Source organism: Chionomys nivalis, chromosome 11, assembly GCF_950005125.1.
Source record: "Chionomys nivalis chromosome 11, mChiNiv1.1, whole genome shotgun sequence".
In the NCBI taxonomy this organism is placed as follows: domain Eukaryota; kingdom Metazoa; phylum Chordata; class Mammalia; order Rodentia; family Cricetidae; genus Chionomys; species Chionomys nivalis.
The window spans coordinates 6,322,399-6,342,700 of record NC_080096.1 but is presented as its reverse complement, the minus strand read 5'-3'; the positions used below and the strand labels follow the sequence as shown (position 1 = coordinate 6,342,700).

The window sequence follows — 20,302 nt, the reverse complement described above, 5'->3', positions numbered from 1 at the left end:
CACAACACTGTCTTAGTTAGGATTGCTACTTCTGTGTGATGCAACCCCGTCACTAAAAGCGGATTGGGGGACGAGAAAGGGTTTATTTGGCACACACTTCCATATCACAGTTCATCATTGGAGGAAGTCAGGACAGGAACTCAAACAGGGCAGGAACCTGAAGACAGGAGCTGATGCAGAGGCCACAGAGGGGTGCTGCTTACTGGCTTGCTTCTGGTGACTGCTCAACCTGCTGTCTTATAGAACCCAGGACCGCCATTCTAAGGTTGATCCCACTCACCTGGGCTGGGCCCTCCCTGGGCAATCTCTAATTGAGAAAATGCCCTCCAGGCTTGCCTACAACCCAATCTCATGGAGGTATTTTCTCAATAGATGCTCATTCCTCTTTGATGACTCTGGCTTGTTGACTTAAAACTGGCCAGTACACACTCCCACTGTTGGCTTCTGGGGAACGGAAAGCCAGTTTTCTTTAAGGGTGTGGCCCCTAGTAGGTTGACCATGGCCTGGTGGATGACTCCACCCATGAGTATTTAGGAGCAGAAATTGGACTCAGTGAGTTATTTAAAAAAAAAAAAAAAAAAGGATACAAGGGCTGGAGAGATGGCTCAGCAGTGAAAAACACTGGCTGCTCTTCCAGAGGACGGGTTCAACTCCCAGTACCCACATAGTCGCTCATAATGGTTTGTAATGCCAGATCCAGAAGATCAGATGCCCTCTTCTGGCCTTCTTGGGTATTACACACATGGGTACACAGAAATACAGGCAGGCAACTACTACAAACAAATTTAAAAATAGTTTTTCAAAAGATACAAAGTTGGGAGAGGTGGAGAAGTAGATGTGGAATCAGGGGGAAGTTAGGGGTGGATTCCATCAAAATACATGTGTGGAGTTCACAAAGAATTAATAAAAATATCATTTATAAAAGAAGTCTGACAATAAATGCTGGGAAGGGTATGGGGAAAGGGAACCTTTATTCACTGCTGGGGTGCAAATCAATGCAGCCAGTGTGGAAATCAGCTTGGAGGTTCCTGAAGGACGCCTAAAAGAAATCCCACACTAGCTCAGAATTGGGTATAATAGAGGGTTATAGCAGATCACAATCCTCTGCTAGAATGGGGAACAGCAACCGAATCCTGCAGCCGGAAAAGAGGCCAGACGCGCGCTTTACATTGGCATAAATAGTATAAAAGACCACACCCAAGTGGGCAGGTAACTTAAAGGCTACTGGTGATAGGAATTCCTACAACACCTCCCCCTTTTGTTTAAATAAGAAAGTTCTAAGCCTAATACAAAGTTATATACAATAAGAACAAATATCAGGTATAAAAATGAAAATTACAACCAGCATAAACAATAGCAAGCAAGAAACATATGGTAAATGTTTCAATAATTATCCTAATGAGCTTAAATCTTGTATATAAATAACTTGGCCAAGTCATGAGAGAAAAGTAACTACAACTATCTAGTCTTCAACTCCAGTGAAGACCCTAGAAGGGAAATGATATTACTTTAATAAGCAGAAAGTGCAATCAAGCAACTTCCAAAATGTGCAACAAATGACAGAGACAACTGGCTCCCTGGGCAATCACCCAACGTCACATTTGCAACATTGGAGCAACCAACTTGGGCTAAGTCCTAGAGTAACTGACAGACCATTTTCAGAGGCAGGACAATTTTCAAAGCCATCTTACCCTGTCTGCTGCCTCCCACTACAGGTTCCTCCAAAACCGCAGAACTGACTTATGCTCCACCCATCACACTCTTGGGCATTGACCAACAATCTCCATGCTCCATCGCAAAAATGTTTGCGCGTTCGTGTTTATTGTTGAACTAGTCACAAGATCAAGGACATGGAACCAGAACAGATGTCCATCAACAGATGGATGGATGATGCAAATGGGTGTATTTATACACAGAACGCTACTCAAGCAGTTTACAAATGAAATTGTGAGCTGTGTTCAGGAAAATGGGTAGACCTGGAAAGTGTAACATTACACAGGGTGATCCAACCCCAAAACATGTTCTCTGTCACATTCCAATCACAGCCGGCAATGTATTCATGCGCATATGTAAAAGGAGTCGCTCCATATAGCCTACAATTTTAAAAGGAGATCAATAGAATATTAGGTGATAAGAAAGGGTGGAATGTAGGCCAAAGGTCACAGGAGACACGAGAGAGGAGCATTTTTTTCTTAGTTTCAGTTCTGTCATAGTTGTTTTGCATGGTGGATATGTAAAGTCAATTGTGTTCTGAGTAGCATTTTTTGCATTCCAAAAGAATACAATTTTTAAAAAGTTGTTTATGGCCAGGCGGTGGTGGCACACGCCTTTAATCCCAGCACTCAAGAGGCAGAGGCAGGCGGATCTCTGAGTTCGAGGCCAGCCTGGTCTACAAGAGCTAGTTCCAGGACCGTCAGGGATGTACAGAAAAACTGTCTCAGAAAAAAAAAAATCATTTATGTATATGAATGTGCGTATGTGTGTGCATTGTGTGTTTCTGTGTGTGCACACATGCATGTGTGTCTGTGTGTGTGCATGTGTTTCTGTGTGTGTGCATGTGTGTCTGTGAGCATGGAGGTGCCCCAGGGAACCACAACATGGTCTCTCTCTTCCCAGGGAACTCTAGCCTGCGTCTGGTTGGCAAGCACTAACCAGCAGCATCTTTGCCCCATGTCTCCTCCCCTGTCACATGAGTCAGGCTCACACCCTCTTCACTCCATGCCCCAAAGGAAGAAACTTGAAATTTGGCATATAAACAAGTTTATTGTTAAAAAAAAAAAACAACACAAAACAATGTGACATTTGATACAGAGAAAGACATAAAGGGTCTCAGCTGTTTAAAAAGGCATTTGTTCTGATGTCTCTCGTTCTCTGGGGCAGGTGCCAGTCTCCATAAGATCGAGACAGTTTCCCCCGGGGGTGGGGGAACCCCACATTCTTGTTCCTGGACATTCCCTCTGCCATTCCTACCTGACAAAGACTGAGACCCCCAAGTTCCTTTCTATAGGACAGAGTGAGGACATACCCGAGTCACAAGCCCCGGCCCAGGCCCTCAGTATGGCAGTGGCTTGACCTGTGATGCTGTGTGTGGAGTCTGTCTGCAGACTCAGGCACTGGGGGCTGGATTGCTAGCTGGTGGCCTTTGGGGAACTGTGTCCTGAAGGCTCTCACGTCATGATGCATTAATCCCTTGGTGACTTTATAATAAGAGAGCATTCTCCGAGGTGGGAGGAGGAGGTCAGTGTCCACTGGAGAAAGCAGGTTCCCCAGAGTGTGCTTTTGAAGGACATGTTTTGTCTCTTCCCCCTTCCCTGCCTATTTAATCCCACTTCTGGGTCACCATGCTCCTGCCCTGATGTTCTGCCTCAGTTCTGGCCCACAAACAACACCGCCAAGTGACCTTGGGCTAAAATAATCTATGAGCCAAAATAAACCCTTACTCCTTTGGGGCTTATCACAGTGACTCAGAAGTCTAACTTTCCTTGGGGACTCGGGCTCCTCACTGCACGGGTGGGCAGCAGAAGCCGTGGTGATTACTGGATTCCCCTTACCCGGCTCTCCCAAGTGGATGGTGCCAGACCCCCAGAACAGAGGGAAACAGCTCGGGGGTTCTCACTTCTGCCTAACCCAGCCCTTACCTTCTGCACTCACAAGGCGACAGGATCTCACCTATCCCAAGCTGGTTTGACCTTGTGATGTAGCCAAGGACAGTCTTGAGTTCTTGGTCCTCCTGCCTCCACCTTCTAAGTGTTAGGATTACAGATGTGTTCCACCATTCCCAGTTTATGTGGCACTGGGCATGGAACCCAGGGCTTTTGCATGGTGGGCAAGTGCTCTAGCAGTTGAGCTACAGTCCCATAATGCACCATAATCAGCCCGTGGAGGCCTCTGTGATGCTCAGCCAAAGACCACACACACACACACACACACACACACACACACACACACACACACACACGTGCGCGCGCACACACACACATGGTGTCTCTGTACACCTGCACTCTCAATGGCAACTCCCAGCTGTTTTATGGACTCAATCGTGTTTGACAAATACAGATATTTGCCACTCAACAGAAAGGGACAAAAAGATATATAGACTTCCCTTAAAACCCCAGGCACTGAAACAACGCAGGGCTTGAACAAGCTCACCCTTGGAGGCGAAAGAACGAACAGAATGTCATTAATTTGGGGTCCTGTCCATGGTCACACACAGATATGGCCATCCCCTGTGATGCAAATAAATATACCCACAATGTTGGCTGGCTGGAGGGACAGAACATCCGAGCCATCCCCAACCCCAGGGCTTGTTAGATCACAGCAAAGCATACGCAGATCACTTGCCAGGATGTCTTGTTGGTGATAGCAGTGGTGAACTGACATCCCGCTCAGCTAGGAGCTGAAGAATTCTCGGGGTTCCTCACACCCATCTCTAAGTGTGAGGAGCCTGCAGTCGGCGTGAACAGCCTGCAGAAGGCAGGATTTGGTATTCCCGGAAGACATCTGCCCCTTACATCTTCCAGGAACACATTGATTCCTGCTCCCCTTCCCAGAAGCTGCATCCTTACAAGGAATCTTTAGATACCTGGAGGACCAGCTCTGCTGTGGGGTGGGAAGGGCCGGAAGCAGGGCAGCTGTGTGTCTAGAGAGCCCACATGGGATATGACATGAGGGAAACAAAAGATACGCGTGCCACCAACTGAATGGCGGCGCAGCTAAGTTAGCCCGGTTCTGAAGGGCTCAAGATAAGTGCAGCCAGGGCTGAGTCCGGAACAGATGACTCTCATCTGCAGCTGCGCATCCCTGGCCGCTGCAATTAAACTGGGCCCAGACAGGGCAGTGCAGACCCACCCTGACTAACTGCTGGTTCGGGTTGGGTTCTGACTAACTCCTGAATGCAATCCTTTCCCTCATGGATATGCTGCCAAACCAAGCCATGAGCATGTCTTCAAGTGCCAAGGTCCCTGGGCAACAGCGTGACCTTGGGGACTGAGGCTCTGGTGCAGAACTGTCTGCCTCAGAAGAGTTGGGAGCTGGAGAGAGGGAGAGCAGAGAGTGAAAGGGCCTGTTTCCTCCCAGTTTGGCCAGCAGATAGCCTCATGACCCATGCAATCTGTGACACCTGGGGCAGCAGTTTGTTCAGGCCCTTGGTTCCTCTGGAGTGTCATTCCCAGGGCAGGCAGGTGCTGACCACTTTGGCCAACCAATGTGACTTCATTCCACAACTTGTGGCTCGTCCCTGACACTGGATGTTGCCAGGTGGTTTTTTCTACCAACGGACTGAGGCCTGCGGGAGCCCCAGATGTTTAAGATTAAAAACACAGCTGGGGATCTGCTGCAGATCCACTCTCTGGGGGCTGCACACACTCTGTGGGGCTACACACATTCTCTGGTGTCTGCACACACTCTGTGGGGCTGCACACACTCCGTGAGGCTGCACACTCTCTGGGGGGAGACAAAAAACAAAATTCCTGAAAATGAAATTCCAAGAAATAGCCCCAGTTAGGTTTTCTGGAAGCTTCTCCATCCCCTTCTCCACCACACACCCCTGGCTCTAGGTCAGGATAGGGGAAAGAAGGGAAGTAGGCAACCAAGAACCCGGAGATCAAGCCCTCGGGGGAAAGGGCCAAGGTACTGGCCCAAGAACAGGGAGCTCTGAGTACACTGAGAATTTGGGGACCAAAGTGAGAAGAGGGTTTTGTGGAGCGAGGAGAAGCCGGGAATATGGGCTGGAGAGATGGCTCAGTGGTTAAGAGCACTGTCTGCTCTTCCAGAGGACCCAGGTTCAATTCCCAACACCCACATGGCAGCTCACAACTGTCTGTAACTAGTTCCAAGGGATCTGACACCCTCATACAGACACATATGCAGGCAAAACATCAATGCATGTAAAATAAGGAAAAAAAATCATAAAAAGAAGCAGAAGATTAAGAGGATGGGACCATTTATAACATGCAATCAATTAGCAGGAACATTTGCCCAGGACTGGAAATCAGAATCCTGTCACAAGCATCAGAGTTTGTGCTGGAAATGCTAACTGGCATGTCACCCCAAGGGCTCCTTCTGCCATTCATATGTCCCTATGTCCTTCCCACGAAGGGCTCATTCAGGGAGCCCGACTTTGCCACGGGATGCCCTTGTGGGTCCCCTGAAAACAAACAAACAAACAAACAAACAAACAAACAAAAATCAGGTTCCCAGGGTGCTGGGAACGGGCTCTAGAATCTAACCGTTTCTGGTTGCCACTGGACTTATTTCAAATCATCAGTCACTGAAGTCCCACCGGCAGCAAAGTGGGTTGTCACCAGGACAAGGTATGACCTGCATGGAGTTTAGTATCTGCTTGGCCACAGGGGACACCTGAGAGCCACCCAAGCAAGAGGCAGGCTTCCGCTTCTGCTGTTTCACCCCCCCCCCCCCCTATCCCCATGGGAATGATGGGGATGCAGGCAGCAGCATCCACTGGCTCTGAGCCAGCCCAGGGCGAATGCCTACAAGGTCAGAGTTCCCCACAGTGGCGGCAGGGACCTCACTTCACTGGGGGAGCCTGAAGGAAGGAGGGCTGTGTCCCACACAACAAGTGACCATACGTCCCCCTCTCCCCAGTCTCAGATCTCCACGTCCAGACAGGCAGGAAACTGGCTGAGGCTGTCTTCTTCACACTGTAATCAACTCAAGTGAGTCGTTTGCAAGCAACAATTTCTTTTAATGGAAAATAGAAAATTCAGGGTATCCCAGGTCCCAAGGCTGAGAACTCCTTCCTGAGACACTGCTTGCCGTGGACGATGGTCCACAAGGTCTGAAGAGCAGTTCCTAACCCCGGGGCAGAAGGGGAAAGGGCAGCACAGGTGCATGCCAAAGGACACTGACAATGTCTCCCCCCAGCTTTCCCAACGCGATTTTATTAGCGCTTGCTTCCGGAAAGAAAATCTTTGGTATTTCCCCACACTGGCCTCCCCTGTGCAAACTCCCCACAGATAAAGGCGAGTCATTCTTCTGGGTAAGAACAGGACATTCTAGGCTCAGGCTGGGCAGTGACTCACTGTTATTCAGAACGGTGACACAAAGCCTGTTCACCCTCTCTCCCGAGTCATGCAAGGCCTTCGGAGGGCTGAGTCCTAACGAACAGATGAGAACGCACTGGGGCTAAGAAGCCAGAGAGGCAGACCAAAAAAACAAAGGAACGACATTTGGCACTAAACTTGCCGCCTGGGTGGAATGTGAGTGGTGGCGCGTGGGCTCCCCCACATGGCCAAATGTGGGAGCTCACCCGCAACTACCTGTGACGCCAGCCAGAAAAGTGAGCAAGCCCACCCAGAAAAGAACCCCAGGGCATTCATTATGTGAACTTTCTGCCCAGGGTAGCTCTCTGGCAATAGAGGTGTTCTGTCAGTCTGGGTCACCGGAGGCCAGAGAAAGCAGAATTTTAACAAGAGTGCCTTTCATACAGAGCCCCCAGCTCAGGCTACACTGTGCACGCACCTCTAGTGAAAGTGAGGGTCTTTTCCATGTTCTGCCTGGGAGAAAAGTACGATCAATCAAAAGTAGAGAAACAGATTTCCTGATGCTCCTCATCAAACGAAAGCCCCTCTCTGGGAAAGTTGTGAAAGACACCGAGACTGTGTGACTGACGCAGCGTGGCTGTGACGCAGGGGCCATGGTAGCCCTTCTATGCCCTCCCTTGTCCACGTGACCAAACCAGAGGCTGAAACAAAACTGCATGTGCCCTGAGAAGGTTGCTCTACATTGTCGGCTTTCTTTTTTTAAAAAATTAAAAATTCGGAGGCCCCGGAGGAGGCTGGATTTAGGAGCTGCCTAGCCTGTTCCCAGTGGTACCAGGTTAAGGATGAAGAGAGGTGGAGGAGACACAGGCAGAGTCAGCTGCCAGGCTTGGAGCCCAAGAGAGGTAGCAAGAAGACCTAGATGCAGCCTGCCCCCTAGTGTAGGGAATTGGCCATACATGCCCCAGAAAGAAGCTGTGAGCTGTAATCCCCACCTCCAGGAGCAGAGAGCCCTATCTAATAGATCAGAAACACCTGATGGCCCAGTGATGGCAACAGTTCTCAGTGGGGGAAGGGGAGCCTGGGTCTTTAGATTTTGGAGGGGGGGAACCTTTCTGACATGGCAGTGTCTGTAGCTGTCCCTCCTTAGTGTATAGGGGGAGGCTGAGGGCAGCAGGAATGCAGAGGGCAGTGGCTGTCAGGCACAGAGAAGGCAGACGCTGCCTGAAGGAGGACCAAGCAGACGCTGCCTGAAGGAGGGCCAGGCGTCAGCTAGATGCATGGAGGGATGAAGGGATTCTGGAAGGGGCAGACTGCCCAGAGGGAGCAGTCTCAGGACCAGTTCTACTCTTCTTGCCTGGCTCAGAGCACTGCATTCTCCAGGAGTCTCTCCACCAACTCTGGCCCCTCTTCCTGCAGGAACCAGTGAAAGGATCTCTGTCTTGTTCTGTGTTGTAGATAGTGATGAGGGTCTCTTTCTTGATGGGTTTGAAGGCCTCTCCACAGCAGAGGTCTGAGTTCTGCCTTGTTTTTTTGTCTAGGCACCATAATTACACAGAACCAGGGGGCCCAGGAAGCAGGGTAGAATTTTGTCCTCCCTTCTCTGGGGCCTGATTCTGGCACCAGGCTCTGGAGAGCTGGGGCACATTGAGCGGGTGACAGAAAGCTGGAGAGTGACCTAGGCCAGGGTGCTCCTGTCATCCCAGAAAGGCCTCATAATCCATGTACCAAACAAGCTGCCCAGAAAGAGGCAGCACGCCTGAGATGGGCCACTTCTTGGGCTCATGGCCCACACGGCTCACCAGCGTGGTGATCTCCCGTTTTGTCCTCCCCATGACCAGGACAGCTACCTTCTTGGCACGGTTGATGAGGGGCAGGCTGAGGCTCATGCGCTGGTGTGGCCTGAACGGGCTCTCCGTCAGCACCACCAGCTGATCGCCATCTAGGCCAGCGGGGGACTGCGGGAAAAGGGAGGCCGTGTGCCCGTCGGTGCCCATGCCCAGCAGTACCAGGTCAAAGCTGCTGTTAGCCACCAGGGCTGAGATCTCCCTGGCGTAGGACTGGGCGCCCTGGTCCTCTTCAGCACAGAGCCGCTGGTGCAGGTGCACCGGCATGGGGTGGATGTTGTAGTAGGGAACCCTGACATGCTGCAGCAGGTGAGCCTGCAGGCCCTGGAAGTTGGACTCTGGGTCTGAGAGCGGGACACAGCGCTCGTCAACCAGCCACAGGTGTGTGTGGGCCCAGGGGAAGCTGTAGTGCCCCATGGCCAGCTGCTGGAAGAGGGCGATGGGGCTCGACCCACCTGACAATGCCAGGTGGAACTTGCCAAAGAGCCGTACGGACTGCACTGCGGTGGCTTCGATGTCACTGGCTAGCCTAGAGATCAGCTCCTCTGGCCAAGCAGTGACCAGCGGGCTCTGTCTATACTGGGCCCTGAGGACCTGGAAGTCACTGGGCTTTGGGACTGACCCTAACTCTGGCATCAGCACCTCTAGCTGCTGCTGGGAGAAGGACAGCTGGCCACCACTGAACTCAAAATCCAACAGATGGCCATTCTCTGCTCCCCCTGGGTAGAGGCGTGGCACTTCGAGGGCCAGGCTGTCCAGTAAGGGGGTCCAGAAGACCCAGGAGGCCAGCAGATTCTCTGTGGTGATGAAGGACTCCTTTCGACCGTGGAAGATGTGAGACAAGAGGGTGGAGTAGGCATCTTGCTCCCGCACAGGTCTGTAGGCATAGTAATCAGACAGAGGGCGGCCGAAAAGGCGGAGCCCAGGCTCGCCGTGCACCTCCTTCCAGCTCTGGGTAGGTAGATGGGGCTTGAACAGGTTCTGGCTGACCAAGATGGTGGGGTGGCCCAGCTCTCCATGTCCGATGTAGAAGACAATCTGCTGGGGCAGGCACCGACTCTGCTCCGACGCCCAGCGTCTCTCGCTCTGGGTGCAGTACGCCCGGTTCTTAAACAAGATCCGAACATAGCCCACTCTCTCATCCAAGGCCTTGCCAGACATCAGGATGAAAGGCACACCCTCCCAGCGCAGGTTGTCAATGTAGACGAGGACACCTGGGGCGGGGAGAGAGCAGACAGTGCTAGCACAGCCTGGAGCCCGCTAAGCCGCCCACCCTGCACCTGGTGCCCCTGTCCAGCCTGTCTTGCTGTGCCTTCAGCCTTCTGCTATTTCTTCTTCCCAGGCAGGGATGGAAACAGCCAGTGGGGTTAATTCTATGGCCACAACACCAGCTCTCTGAGGTCCCTAGGCTTGGAGCCTGCCATGGAAGGCTCTCTGGTGGGACAGAAGAGGTGAGAGGCAGGTTGGATCTTGATGGGGAAGGGCAGTTCCCTTTGCGTGAGGCCCCCAGAATGCCAAACAAAGTTACGCGTGAGGGGAAGCTAGGTGGGCGGGGGAGGGTAAAAAGGAGTTTGTGAGTAGGAGTAGTGTGTGTGCATGTGTGCATGTGTACATGCATGTGTGTGCGTGCCACAGTCACAGATGCTGGGCGCTGACATACTACACACGAATTCAAGCCTGGCCGAGGCTTTGCCTTTTTGCCTCCCCTCTTGTATCCTCACTGAGGACAACAACTGCGCCTGCCTCCAGGGTGTGTGAGTGCTGAGTGAGAAGAGGCACACCCACTGCCTGGCACATCAAACAGCCTCTATACAGGGGCTGTCCCTTGACCATAGTCTCTTCCTACCAGGAGCCAGCAGCTCTCCCCAAAAGCTTCTGGGACTTTCCAGGTGGCTCTAGCAGGTATCTGCTGGCCAATGTGGTGTCTGTCCTCATGGACATTCCCTGGCTGTAGCTGAATAAAGGTTTCCCATATTATGGAAGCCATATACACAGCCGATGAAGGTGGCACCTATCTGAGCCCCCAGGAGACTTTTCTGGAACTGAATGGAGGCTGATGTGGGTGACCTGAAGCTTCAAAATGGAGAAGGCCTGGGGGTGGTAATCACCACGCACTGAGTACTCTTGTAAAGATTCTTGGTTAGTCTGAGCTGCCACACTTAAAGGGCACTGGGTGGGACAGCTGCTTCCTGCTGTCGGTGGACCCACAGCTGGTGCTGGCCTCGCGGTTGATGGCCCTACCGCTGATGGCTCTAATGCCTACCTGCAAAGGTTGGTGTCAGGCTCTGGTAGCTGTCTGGCTTCTGCAGCTCCTGGCGCACCTGCCCACTGTAGGCCTGGTACTGGCCCAGGATGGCGTTGTTCTTCTGCAGCCCCCGCAGGGCCTGAAAGGCCTGGAGCTTGTGCTGCAGCACGGCAGCCGAGCTGCTGATGTTGTGGGGCAGCTCCATGGCCACCAGGGTGAGGATCTCCGTCAGATGGTTCTGCAGCGTGTCACGGATGACGCCGTACTCCTCGTAGAAGCTGGCTCGGCCTGAGTGACAAGGGGGCTGTCAGCAGGGTCCTCAGGGTGGTGAGACACTACAGTCCCCGCCACTCGTCCTCACACCTCATTCCTTCATCTGAAGAACCTACGACAAGGTGTGCTGCTGCAACCTCAACTTGAGACAGCCAAGGGGACAGTTGGGGCAACGTCCCTCCATCAAGAACCACTCTCAGGAAAGGGATCATCCCACTGGGCTGTTCTAGTCTCAGGGCGAGGCAGAAAACATCTGTGTATCTTGGCTGGCCTCCTTGCCTCCCTCCCTCCCCGGGCACTGACCAACAGCGGAGGGGGGTACCCTGGCCAGGACGAGAGGAGGGTGGGATGGCAGAGAACAGACTAGGATGGCTCTGACATCCTCCTCCGAGTGTGCGTTGCTTAGTTAACTGGTTGGGTATCTGACCACTAGACAGAAACAAAAACGCCGCCCCATGATCCACTGCGAGAGTCCACTGAGCCAGGGCACATGGGAAAGTGAAAAAGTGGGAGAGAAGAACGAGGAAATAAAACTGTTAGCTATGACAGAGGATCGTGGGAGGCTCCCTGAGGCCAGAGCACTGCAGGTGAAGAGACCCTCAAGTGCACAGCTCTGGGGCAGAAGAGACAGGCCTGCTGGGGCTGAACCACGAGAAACAAGGAGATGGCAGAGACAAGGTTGGAGCGGAGTTAGGTCCTGTGGGAAGAGGTAAAGGGACAGTGCTGTGGACTCCAAGGGAAGCCCCTGGACGACCCCAGTGGAGCAGACCTGAGTCACACTGAGAGCGGGGTCCTGGCCTGCTATGTGGCAAGGCTGCGGAGGCTGGAAGATGGAAGGGAGGGCCAGGCTTCCGCTAGAGCAGTGGCCCAGGAGCTAGAGTCATTTCCATCTGGAACTGACTGCACTGGCCAACAGAAGAGGACAGCATGAGTGACAGGAGGCAAGGAGGGGGCAAAGGCAGACCCTCAGACTGGACCTAAGCAACAGGGGGGCCGGCGGTAACACTCACGGCGATGGGAGGATGCTGATTCCTGTGTACTCTCAGCTGCAGGCCTGCCTTCTCCAGCCCACCTGATGCTGGCCGTTCAGGTCTGCACCTGAGGCCCACAGTGGGGACAGAGCTGTCGTGTGCCTGCTACTTAGCTGTTGCCACCTTCACACGAGAGACTGTGGAAGGGATGAATGCACACATCCTGGCCCATGATATCACAAGAAGACAGCATTGCTTTGATTGAGAAGGAACTTATTGGAGAGGATCTAGGGGCTGAAAAGATGGGTCAGTAGTTAAGGGGATCAGAGTTCAATTCCTGATACCCACAGCAGTCAGCCCACACCTGCCTGTAACGCCAGCTTCAGGAGTTGCACCTGGCAGCACCCTCTTCTGGCCTCTGAGGGTAGCCGCACAAACATGTGCGTACACAGACGTGAGTGCAAACACGCACACACACACACACAAAAGTCAAGTCATAATAAATAAACAGGCTATGAACTTGCCCACATGGGCAGGATTTCAATAAGCAATCATCACTGAAGTGGGGGTTAATTACAGATCAGAAGGGGCCGGGAGAGTCAGAGTAGAAGAGACACGTGATGCCGCAAAGGGGGGCAGGATGAGAGCTGAGAGGAAGGCTGGGTGGAGCCTGGCAGCAGAATCTTACCCAGCACACATGTAGCCCTGAGCTCCAACCTCAGCACCACAAAGAAGAAACAAAAAGTTGCTGTACCACGTGTGGCTCCACACTAAAATCTAACAGTGCATTGTTTAAGAACACGGACATCTATGACAGGAGTAAGGAGAAATGAGGGCTGGCTGAGATGGGGAAGATGACTCAGCCAGCGACATGCATGTCATGTACACATGAGTATCTCTGTTCAGATTCCTGGCACCCATGTAAGAAGCTGGGCATGGCAGTTCACACCTGCATCTCCAGCCCTGAGGAGGTGGAGGCAGGGGAGCCCTAGTAGCAGCTGGCTGGTCACAAAGAGACCCTAACTCAAATTAAGTGCTGTGGGGAATGACTGAGGAAGACACTTGGCTCCCCGCAAGTACACATATGTACACACACATGTACTTACAAAAATGTACAAACATACAAACAGATGTAAGCACACTCAAAATTGGGACCAACAGAGAACAGGAATAGGACAGAGTCCAAGGAGATGGACCCAAGGGCTGTTACCATGCTTTTAACTAGGGGGAGGCTGTAAGAGTGACCAGTGGAGACGGGGGCCTGCAGACAGCCTGGCAACCCAAGTTCAATCCGCAGGTCCCAGAAGATGGAAAGCGGAACCTCCCACAAGTTATCATCTGACCTTCACATATGTGACACGGCATGCACACACCCATACGCGCACATAAATAAGTAAATAAGTGTACTAAAGGGTTTCTGAAGTATAGAACTAGTAGGAAGGAGTTTGGATGTGGAGCAGTGGTAGGATGTTTATTTATCAAGCTCGAGGCTCCAGGCTCATTCCCAGGAGGGCAAAATAAAAAATTTAAATTAAAACCCGTTTGCATTGCTTATCACAGAGTTATATTTACCTTGCATGTATTTTCTGAGCACTATTTTACCTGGAATCTAGTTAATATTTAATGCAAACAGATAGAGGGGAGGCAATGCCAGGTTAGACTTGTGGAGCCGAGCATGCTTGTCCTGAGCAGGCTCCCTGAGTCGGCAGAACCCGCCCTGCTGGAGAGACACGGTGACCATTGGGAATTGAAAAGGGCAGCTGGGGGGCTAGAGAGGTGGTCAGAGGCTAAGAGCACTTGCCACTCTTACAGAAGATCTGAGTTCAGTTCCCACACCCTCAACTACCTAAACTCCAGCACCACACACACACACACACACACACACACACATACACACACAGAGTTAAAAGTAAAAATAGAGACTGGCAGTGGTGGCCCAACCTTTAATTCCAGCACTTGGGAGGCAAACTTCTGTGAGTTTGAGGCCAGCCTGGTGTACATAGTGAGCTCCAGGACAGCCAGGGTTACATATTCAGATCCTCTCTTGAAAAGAAAAAGCAACCCAAAAAATAAAAGTAGAAGCCTTTAAAGAGATGTGTGTCTTTTAAAAATGGTAGTTTCAGGGAGCTGGAGATGGCAGAATTTGTAGCTCTTACAGAAGACCAGGGTTCAGTTCCCAGCACCCACATGGTAGCTCACAACCATTCCTAATTCCAGTTCCAGGGGTCTGACCCGTCTTCTGACTCCCATAGGCACCAGGCACTCATGCAATGCACAGACGTATATTTAAGCAAGATGCTTATATGCATACAATAGAAACATATAATTTTTTGTTTGTTTGTTTTTTGTTTTTTTTGAGACAGGGTTTCTCTGTGGTTTTGGAGCCTGTCCTGGAACTAGCTCTTGTAGACCAGGCTGGTCTCGAACTCACAGAGATCCGCCTGCCTCTGCCTCCCGAGTGCTGGGATTAAAGGCGTGTGCCACCACCGCCCGGCACAAATAATTTTTTTAAAAGGTAGTTGGCATTTTATGAGAAAAGTGCAAGGACACCACGATAATGTCCATTTAAAATCGCTGATTCTGAAGAGTGCTGGCGTGGCTTCTGGTGGCCATCCCTGAAGGGTCACCGGAGGTATAAGGTGAGGCAACAACAGACTTCGCCAAGCCCAAGATTCGAACCCTGCTAATTATAGCCTCAGGAAGAAGCTGGCTGCTGGCTCAGCCTGGCACCCTCAATGGTAAGCCCAGCTTCAGAGATGCTCAAAGATGAAAACCCGTACCTGATAAAATCAATGAATTAGAGCAGATTGAAGCAGAGAGAGGGTGGTTACAGCTTTAAGAAGGATGCATTTTTGATGGAGAGAGAGCACCGGCGTCCTTAAAAGCCCGCTTTCTGCTTACTATTCATTAATTTCCTAAACCCCTGAGTGGCCCCTTTCCTATTTTTATCCACCCGCTGCTGGATTCTGGGAGATTGTTTGCCTGGGGTTCACTACCTGCCGAGTGGAAGAGAGTTGTCTTTATTTCTTCATTGCAGACTCAGGGGTGTACCTGTGTTAGCACAACCCATAGATTTGTGGTCTTGTGTCTCTGCTCCCAGCGTGGTCAGCTATGAAGGAGCAGGGCTATGGCCTGAGCCACATGTGAACAAGAAAGAGACCGTGTACGGGGCTCAGCAGCTGAGCAGCGGGTGGAAAGCCAGACACTGGCGCTCCCATGGTGCTCAGTGTGCTGACTTGTCCAGGAACTGCCAGTTGTTGGGGACTGATGTTTCTTTCCCCTAAAGGGGGTGTGTATTGGCTTTATGCACCCTTTCCTAGGTTAAAGGTAGCCAGCTAACATCCACATTGTTGAGAAGAGAAAGGGCAAGCAGTATGGCCAACTCAAAGAAAGACCCTGTGAACTCAGCTCCTAACTGCGAGTCCAGAGTGGATCATGACTTTGCCCTCTGTCATCCTGCTCAGTCTAAGGGAAGGAAGATGGCTCCAAACTGCTCAGCATCCCAGGGACCCCACTGTGGAGATATACCAGAGGAGAAATAGTTAAGATCATAAGTGTTCTAGAAGTCAAGACGAGCTGCACGATATTGCAAAGTACTAAAACATACTGAGTCACAAAGTTTAAGTTGTGAATTTTACAGAGTGTGAATCTGATTTCAGAAAAAAATTCAGAAAGTACTGTTTAAAATAGCAAAAACTGGAAACAGCCAAAATGCCTAGTTATAGAATTTAAACTACATATTCTGTGATATAAATAGAACTGAACAAAATATAGAGCTGTTAAAAATATATTACTCAGATTATCAATATATGGAAAGGTAGATGGGGCTCACTAAGAAAGGACAAAGAGTATTTTAGACCAATCACAGGTTGTCACACATCAAGCCAACCTTGGTGGGAACAGGCATTTTACGATCGTTCCTCTCCTGGTAAACTTGGAGAGCATCTCTATTTGTTAATTACGCCCATGGATATTATCTAATTTAATACAGAAAAACACCCAGAGAACACTACCAGGCTTCTCCGCCACTATAAAAGGTGAGCTGAGGGTCACGCCTCCAGAAATGATCTAATACCCCTCCCATTGCTTTGGTGCTTTGGGAGAGCTGGGTTTCCCAGCTAAAATAGATACTTTAACGAAACAAAGGAAAAACTACTAAAAGCCAGCAGCAGTCCCTATCAATGTCTTCTGGGACCGCTAAAAATAAAGACGGTGAGAGTGGAGCAGTGGAGAGACTGTCTGACTGCAGGCTGCTTCTCCCCTTCTCCCCGTCGCCCTCCCTCTGCACAGGAGGATGCAGCCACCCCAGCTCAGCCTGCAGACAGCACAGCAGATGGGTCACACCGGTGAAGGAAAGCAGGACAACTAGTGTTACCTGGGAGAACCCTGGCTGTTTTGGTCCCTTGGTGAGAGGCACAGGGCAGTCACTCTAACTCACGCATCCTTTCCCTAGAGCCTGGATAGAGACCCTGCCCAGGAGAGACAGCCTCAGGAAGTGCCCTGTGCAGAGGGACGCTGGGTTGGTATGGAGTGCCCATAAATACAAGGTAGTGAGGGAGGCCAATTCCTGGGGCCTGGGCACTGAGAGGATGAGGAACACAATGGCTAGAGGCTTGGGTTCTGATGATCCAGAGGCTGCTTCAAACCCAGAGCACACACTACTGAACCTTTGCTGTTAAAGATGGGATTCCTCCGCCAGCCATCTGGAGTCACTGTCACACTGCAGCAGGTGACCTCACCAAGGTCATACCCACAGCCCGTACTGCCACAGCAGGAGACCCCCCTGAGGACCCCAGGGCATCTGCGACTGGGGGAAGGGGTCAGGACCTCCTGCAGGTTGAACCCAGATCAGACACTGCAGGGTTACTGCTGGCTCCTTCCTTTCTTCTCCAGTGTGCCCCCAGCCTGTGCTGCAGCCTCTACAGCAAGATCCACTGAGCCAAAGGCTGCGGCAGAAGCTGTGGAGGGGAGGGAGCTGGGAAGCTGCTGCCATCCAGGTGGGTGGGGTGGGAGAGAAAGAGCCAAATGACCTTGCAGTTCAAAAGTTCCTTCCCAGCTACTGCAAAGCAGGGGAGGGGCCAGGGGAGAACAGGCCTGGGTAGTGGCTCCTCCCCTCCCAGAAGGCAGGGTACAGTGTAGACTCACCAGCATCTACCCCTAGGTAGGAATAATGGAGGAGTGGTTGGGGGGCAGTGGACAGGGAATGGCTTGTGACCTTGGTCTTTTTGCTTAAAATTCAAACTGTAGGACTCAGCCCTGGAAACACTGAGCCCACACTGAGGCCAACAGGAACCACCACTCATCGAAGCCCACCATGGCCACCAGATGTTGGCACCTGGGTGGATCTGCAGTTCCTGTCCAGAAGGTGGGGGAGGGAACTGTACTTGAGTCACAGAGCTTCTGTAGGCACCTCCTGAGGGTGCCAATAAGACTGCCCTCCCAGCACTCACGTGTGCTCACCCTATGGCCAAAGTGGCCCATGGCAGAGGCCCTCCTGCTGGGCTAGAGGTTTGGTGGCAGAATTTCCCATTATTCTCTGGGCCTGTACCCAGCAGGGCAGCAGCCCCGCCAGCCAGCTACAACAACAACAGACACCAGAAGAGCGAAGTGGTAGCACTTGGGAGCCTGAGGCAGGAGGATTTCTGTGAGTTCAAGGCCAGCCTGAGCTATATTGTAAGATGGAGGCCAGCCTAGGCTACACTGAGAGACACTGTCTCAAACCAAACAATGGTTAAAGGAAGCAAGCCCAGAGAGCAGGCCAGTCCCACACAGCAGCCTCTTCTGTTACTAGGTGTAGGGGCTTGGAACAAGGGGGAGCCTGGCTGCCTGGCCTACCACTGAGAGGGAGAGTGTCATGCTGGAGGCTTAGGAACAGTGGAATCCACCTGCTACAGCAGCCTTGTGGCCAGAGCCCTGACCCGTCCCTAGGCACAACCACCCCGGTAGCAGCTGCTGCTTAGACCACGCTGTCACTGCTGCAGGCTCAACTCAGCAAGTCCACCTGCCCAGGCACCCCACCTGGCTTCTGTCTGATCTCTGGCTTCTACGTTCTAACTGTCAAAGGCACCTTTGCTGTAGCCTGTCTGGCCCCTGTCTCCACAGACATTCTAGTCCATAGAGGATGTGTAGGATATGGAGGAGGAAATGGGCAGAAGGTTGAGGTGAGAGGACCACAGCCAACTCCACACATGGAACTCTTCCCTGCCCCATGGTGAGCACAGGGAAGAACGCCAGGCAGAGGGAGCGAGACCCAGCCTCCCAGCCTAGGCAGAAACAGACCAAGTCTAGAGAGCAGAAGCAGGGGTAGATGCTGCTGCTGGTCTGCTCAGGAGTGGTCGCTGCACCTCCCACTGGATCTCCACTCTCGGGACCAGATCTGCAGCTCAGCTCTGCAGATAAAGCAAGAACGAGGTGCAGCATACTCTCCTGCTTGGACATCAGACACTTGAAAGGGCTCCAGTGACTTCCTGAGACCCAGGTGAAGTCACCAGAAGGGGCTGGTACCTGTTCTCTGCCATGGATCCTGGAGGAGGGGGAGCCAGGACCTCCTGATGGAGAGACGCTTGTGGAAGCCTGTCTGGGAAGCCCTGTCTAGCCTCCTGCCCCTCACTCCTCCACCACCCAGCACAGTCTGCCTGCAGCCTCCATACTGGAGTTTCTCACCCCCACCCCAGCCTCCCAGGGGCTGGGTCTCACCTCTCTGACCCTACCACCCACCCGGCCCAGAGCTTCCAGCACTAACTACACACTCCAAGAGAGGAGAAAAGCCAGAGTTACCGAGGGGAAGAGAAAGATGAAGCAGAAAGGACAGATGGAGGAGAGAAGAGGACAGGCCTCTGCCCACCTTTGGTCCAGGAGCTTGGAGACCTCTCCTCTAGCCAAGTCATGCATTGGGGTGTGAGAGGGGGCCCTGGAAATTCCTGCAGCTGCAGAAGGTGGGCATACATCTGTGTGGGGTGGTGGCACTGTGCAGTGTGCCACAGTGCTGGCCTAGAGGCAGACTCCTTCACTCCAGCCAAGGACTGGACAGAGAACTATCCACTTCATTTAGAGAAGGAAGTAATTGGCCAGGGATTGTCCCATCTCATACGGTTACTGGAGACATAGCAACAGTTAGTCTGTTTAAATTATTATTATATGATTGTTATTATATGATGATGTAAGAACCCATGTTGTAAATGCAGTGATCAAAATTTTTAATAACAGGGGCTGGAGAGATTTTAACCCCTGGGCTCAGTGGTTAAAAACACTTATTGCTCTTGCCGAGGATCTGCATTCAGTTCCCAGCACCCGCGTGGTGATGCACAACTGTCTATGTCTCCAGTCCCAGGGGACCCAGCGTCCTCTCCTGACCTCCCTGGGCAAAATGCTAATACACATAACATAATGACATAAATATAAAAATAGTTTTAATTTAACAGGACCAGAAAGTTGGCTTGGTGAGCAATGTGCTGGCCACCAAGCCTGATGATCTGAGTTCAACATCTAGGAGACACACAGAGAAAAGAACTGACTCCAAAGACTGCCCTCTAACCTCCACAAGATCACAAGACCCTATGTGTATGCGCGAGCGCACACGTGCGCGCACACACACACACACATTTCTAAAAATTTTGTACCAACATTGTAGAATGTCAGAGCTCAAAGCCACCTTATCTGTCATCACCTGCAAAACCTACTCTTGCCAGAGATGTAAAAGTGACAGACTGAGGTCACCTCGCTAGAGGCAGAGACAAGTATAACACTGTCTCCTGAGCCCGGACTGACACCATTCACATGGCACTTTGTAAGATGGGTGCCCTCCTGGCACCCACAAGCATGTGAGAGACACAGTGAGGCCAGCACCGGAGAAGAGAGGCCCTGCAGAGAGCAATGGAAGTCTGTGGCTTCCGGAAGGAGTGGCCAGTAAAGGCCCCTATACAGGAAAAGCAAGGGCGCTAGAGGTCACCTGAGAGGGAGAAGGGCATA

General features: G+C 51.7%; 1 protein-coding gene across 2 annotated transcripts in view; it reads right to left on the bottom strand.

Moving 5' to 3' along the window:
- Positions 1 to 2,800: 2,800 nt before the first annotated feature.
- H6pd (hexose-6-phosphate dehydrogenase/glucose 1-dehydrogenase) overlaps positions 2,801 to 20,302 on the bottom strand; it is a 34,304-nt gene continuing 16,802 nt past the window's right edge. For both annotated transcript variants that reach the window (XM_057784158.1, XM_057784157.1), the window contains 2 exons: positions 11,109 to 11,378; positions 2,801 to 10,059 (listed from right to left, as the gene is read on the bottom strand). In XM_057784158.1, the coding sequence (XP_057640141.1) occupies positions 8,696 to 10,059; positions 11,109 to 11,378 (1,634 nt within the window). In that variant the 3' untranslated portion in view covers positions 2,801 to 8,695. The remainder of the gene's footprint in view (positions 10,060 to 11,108; positions 11,379 to 20,302) is intronic.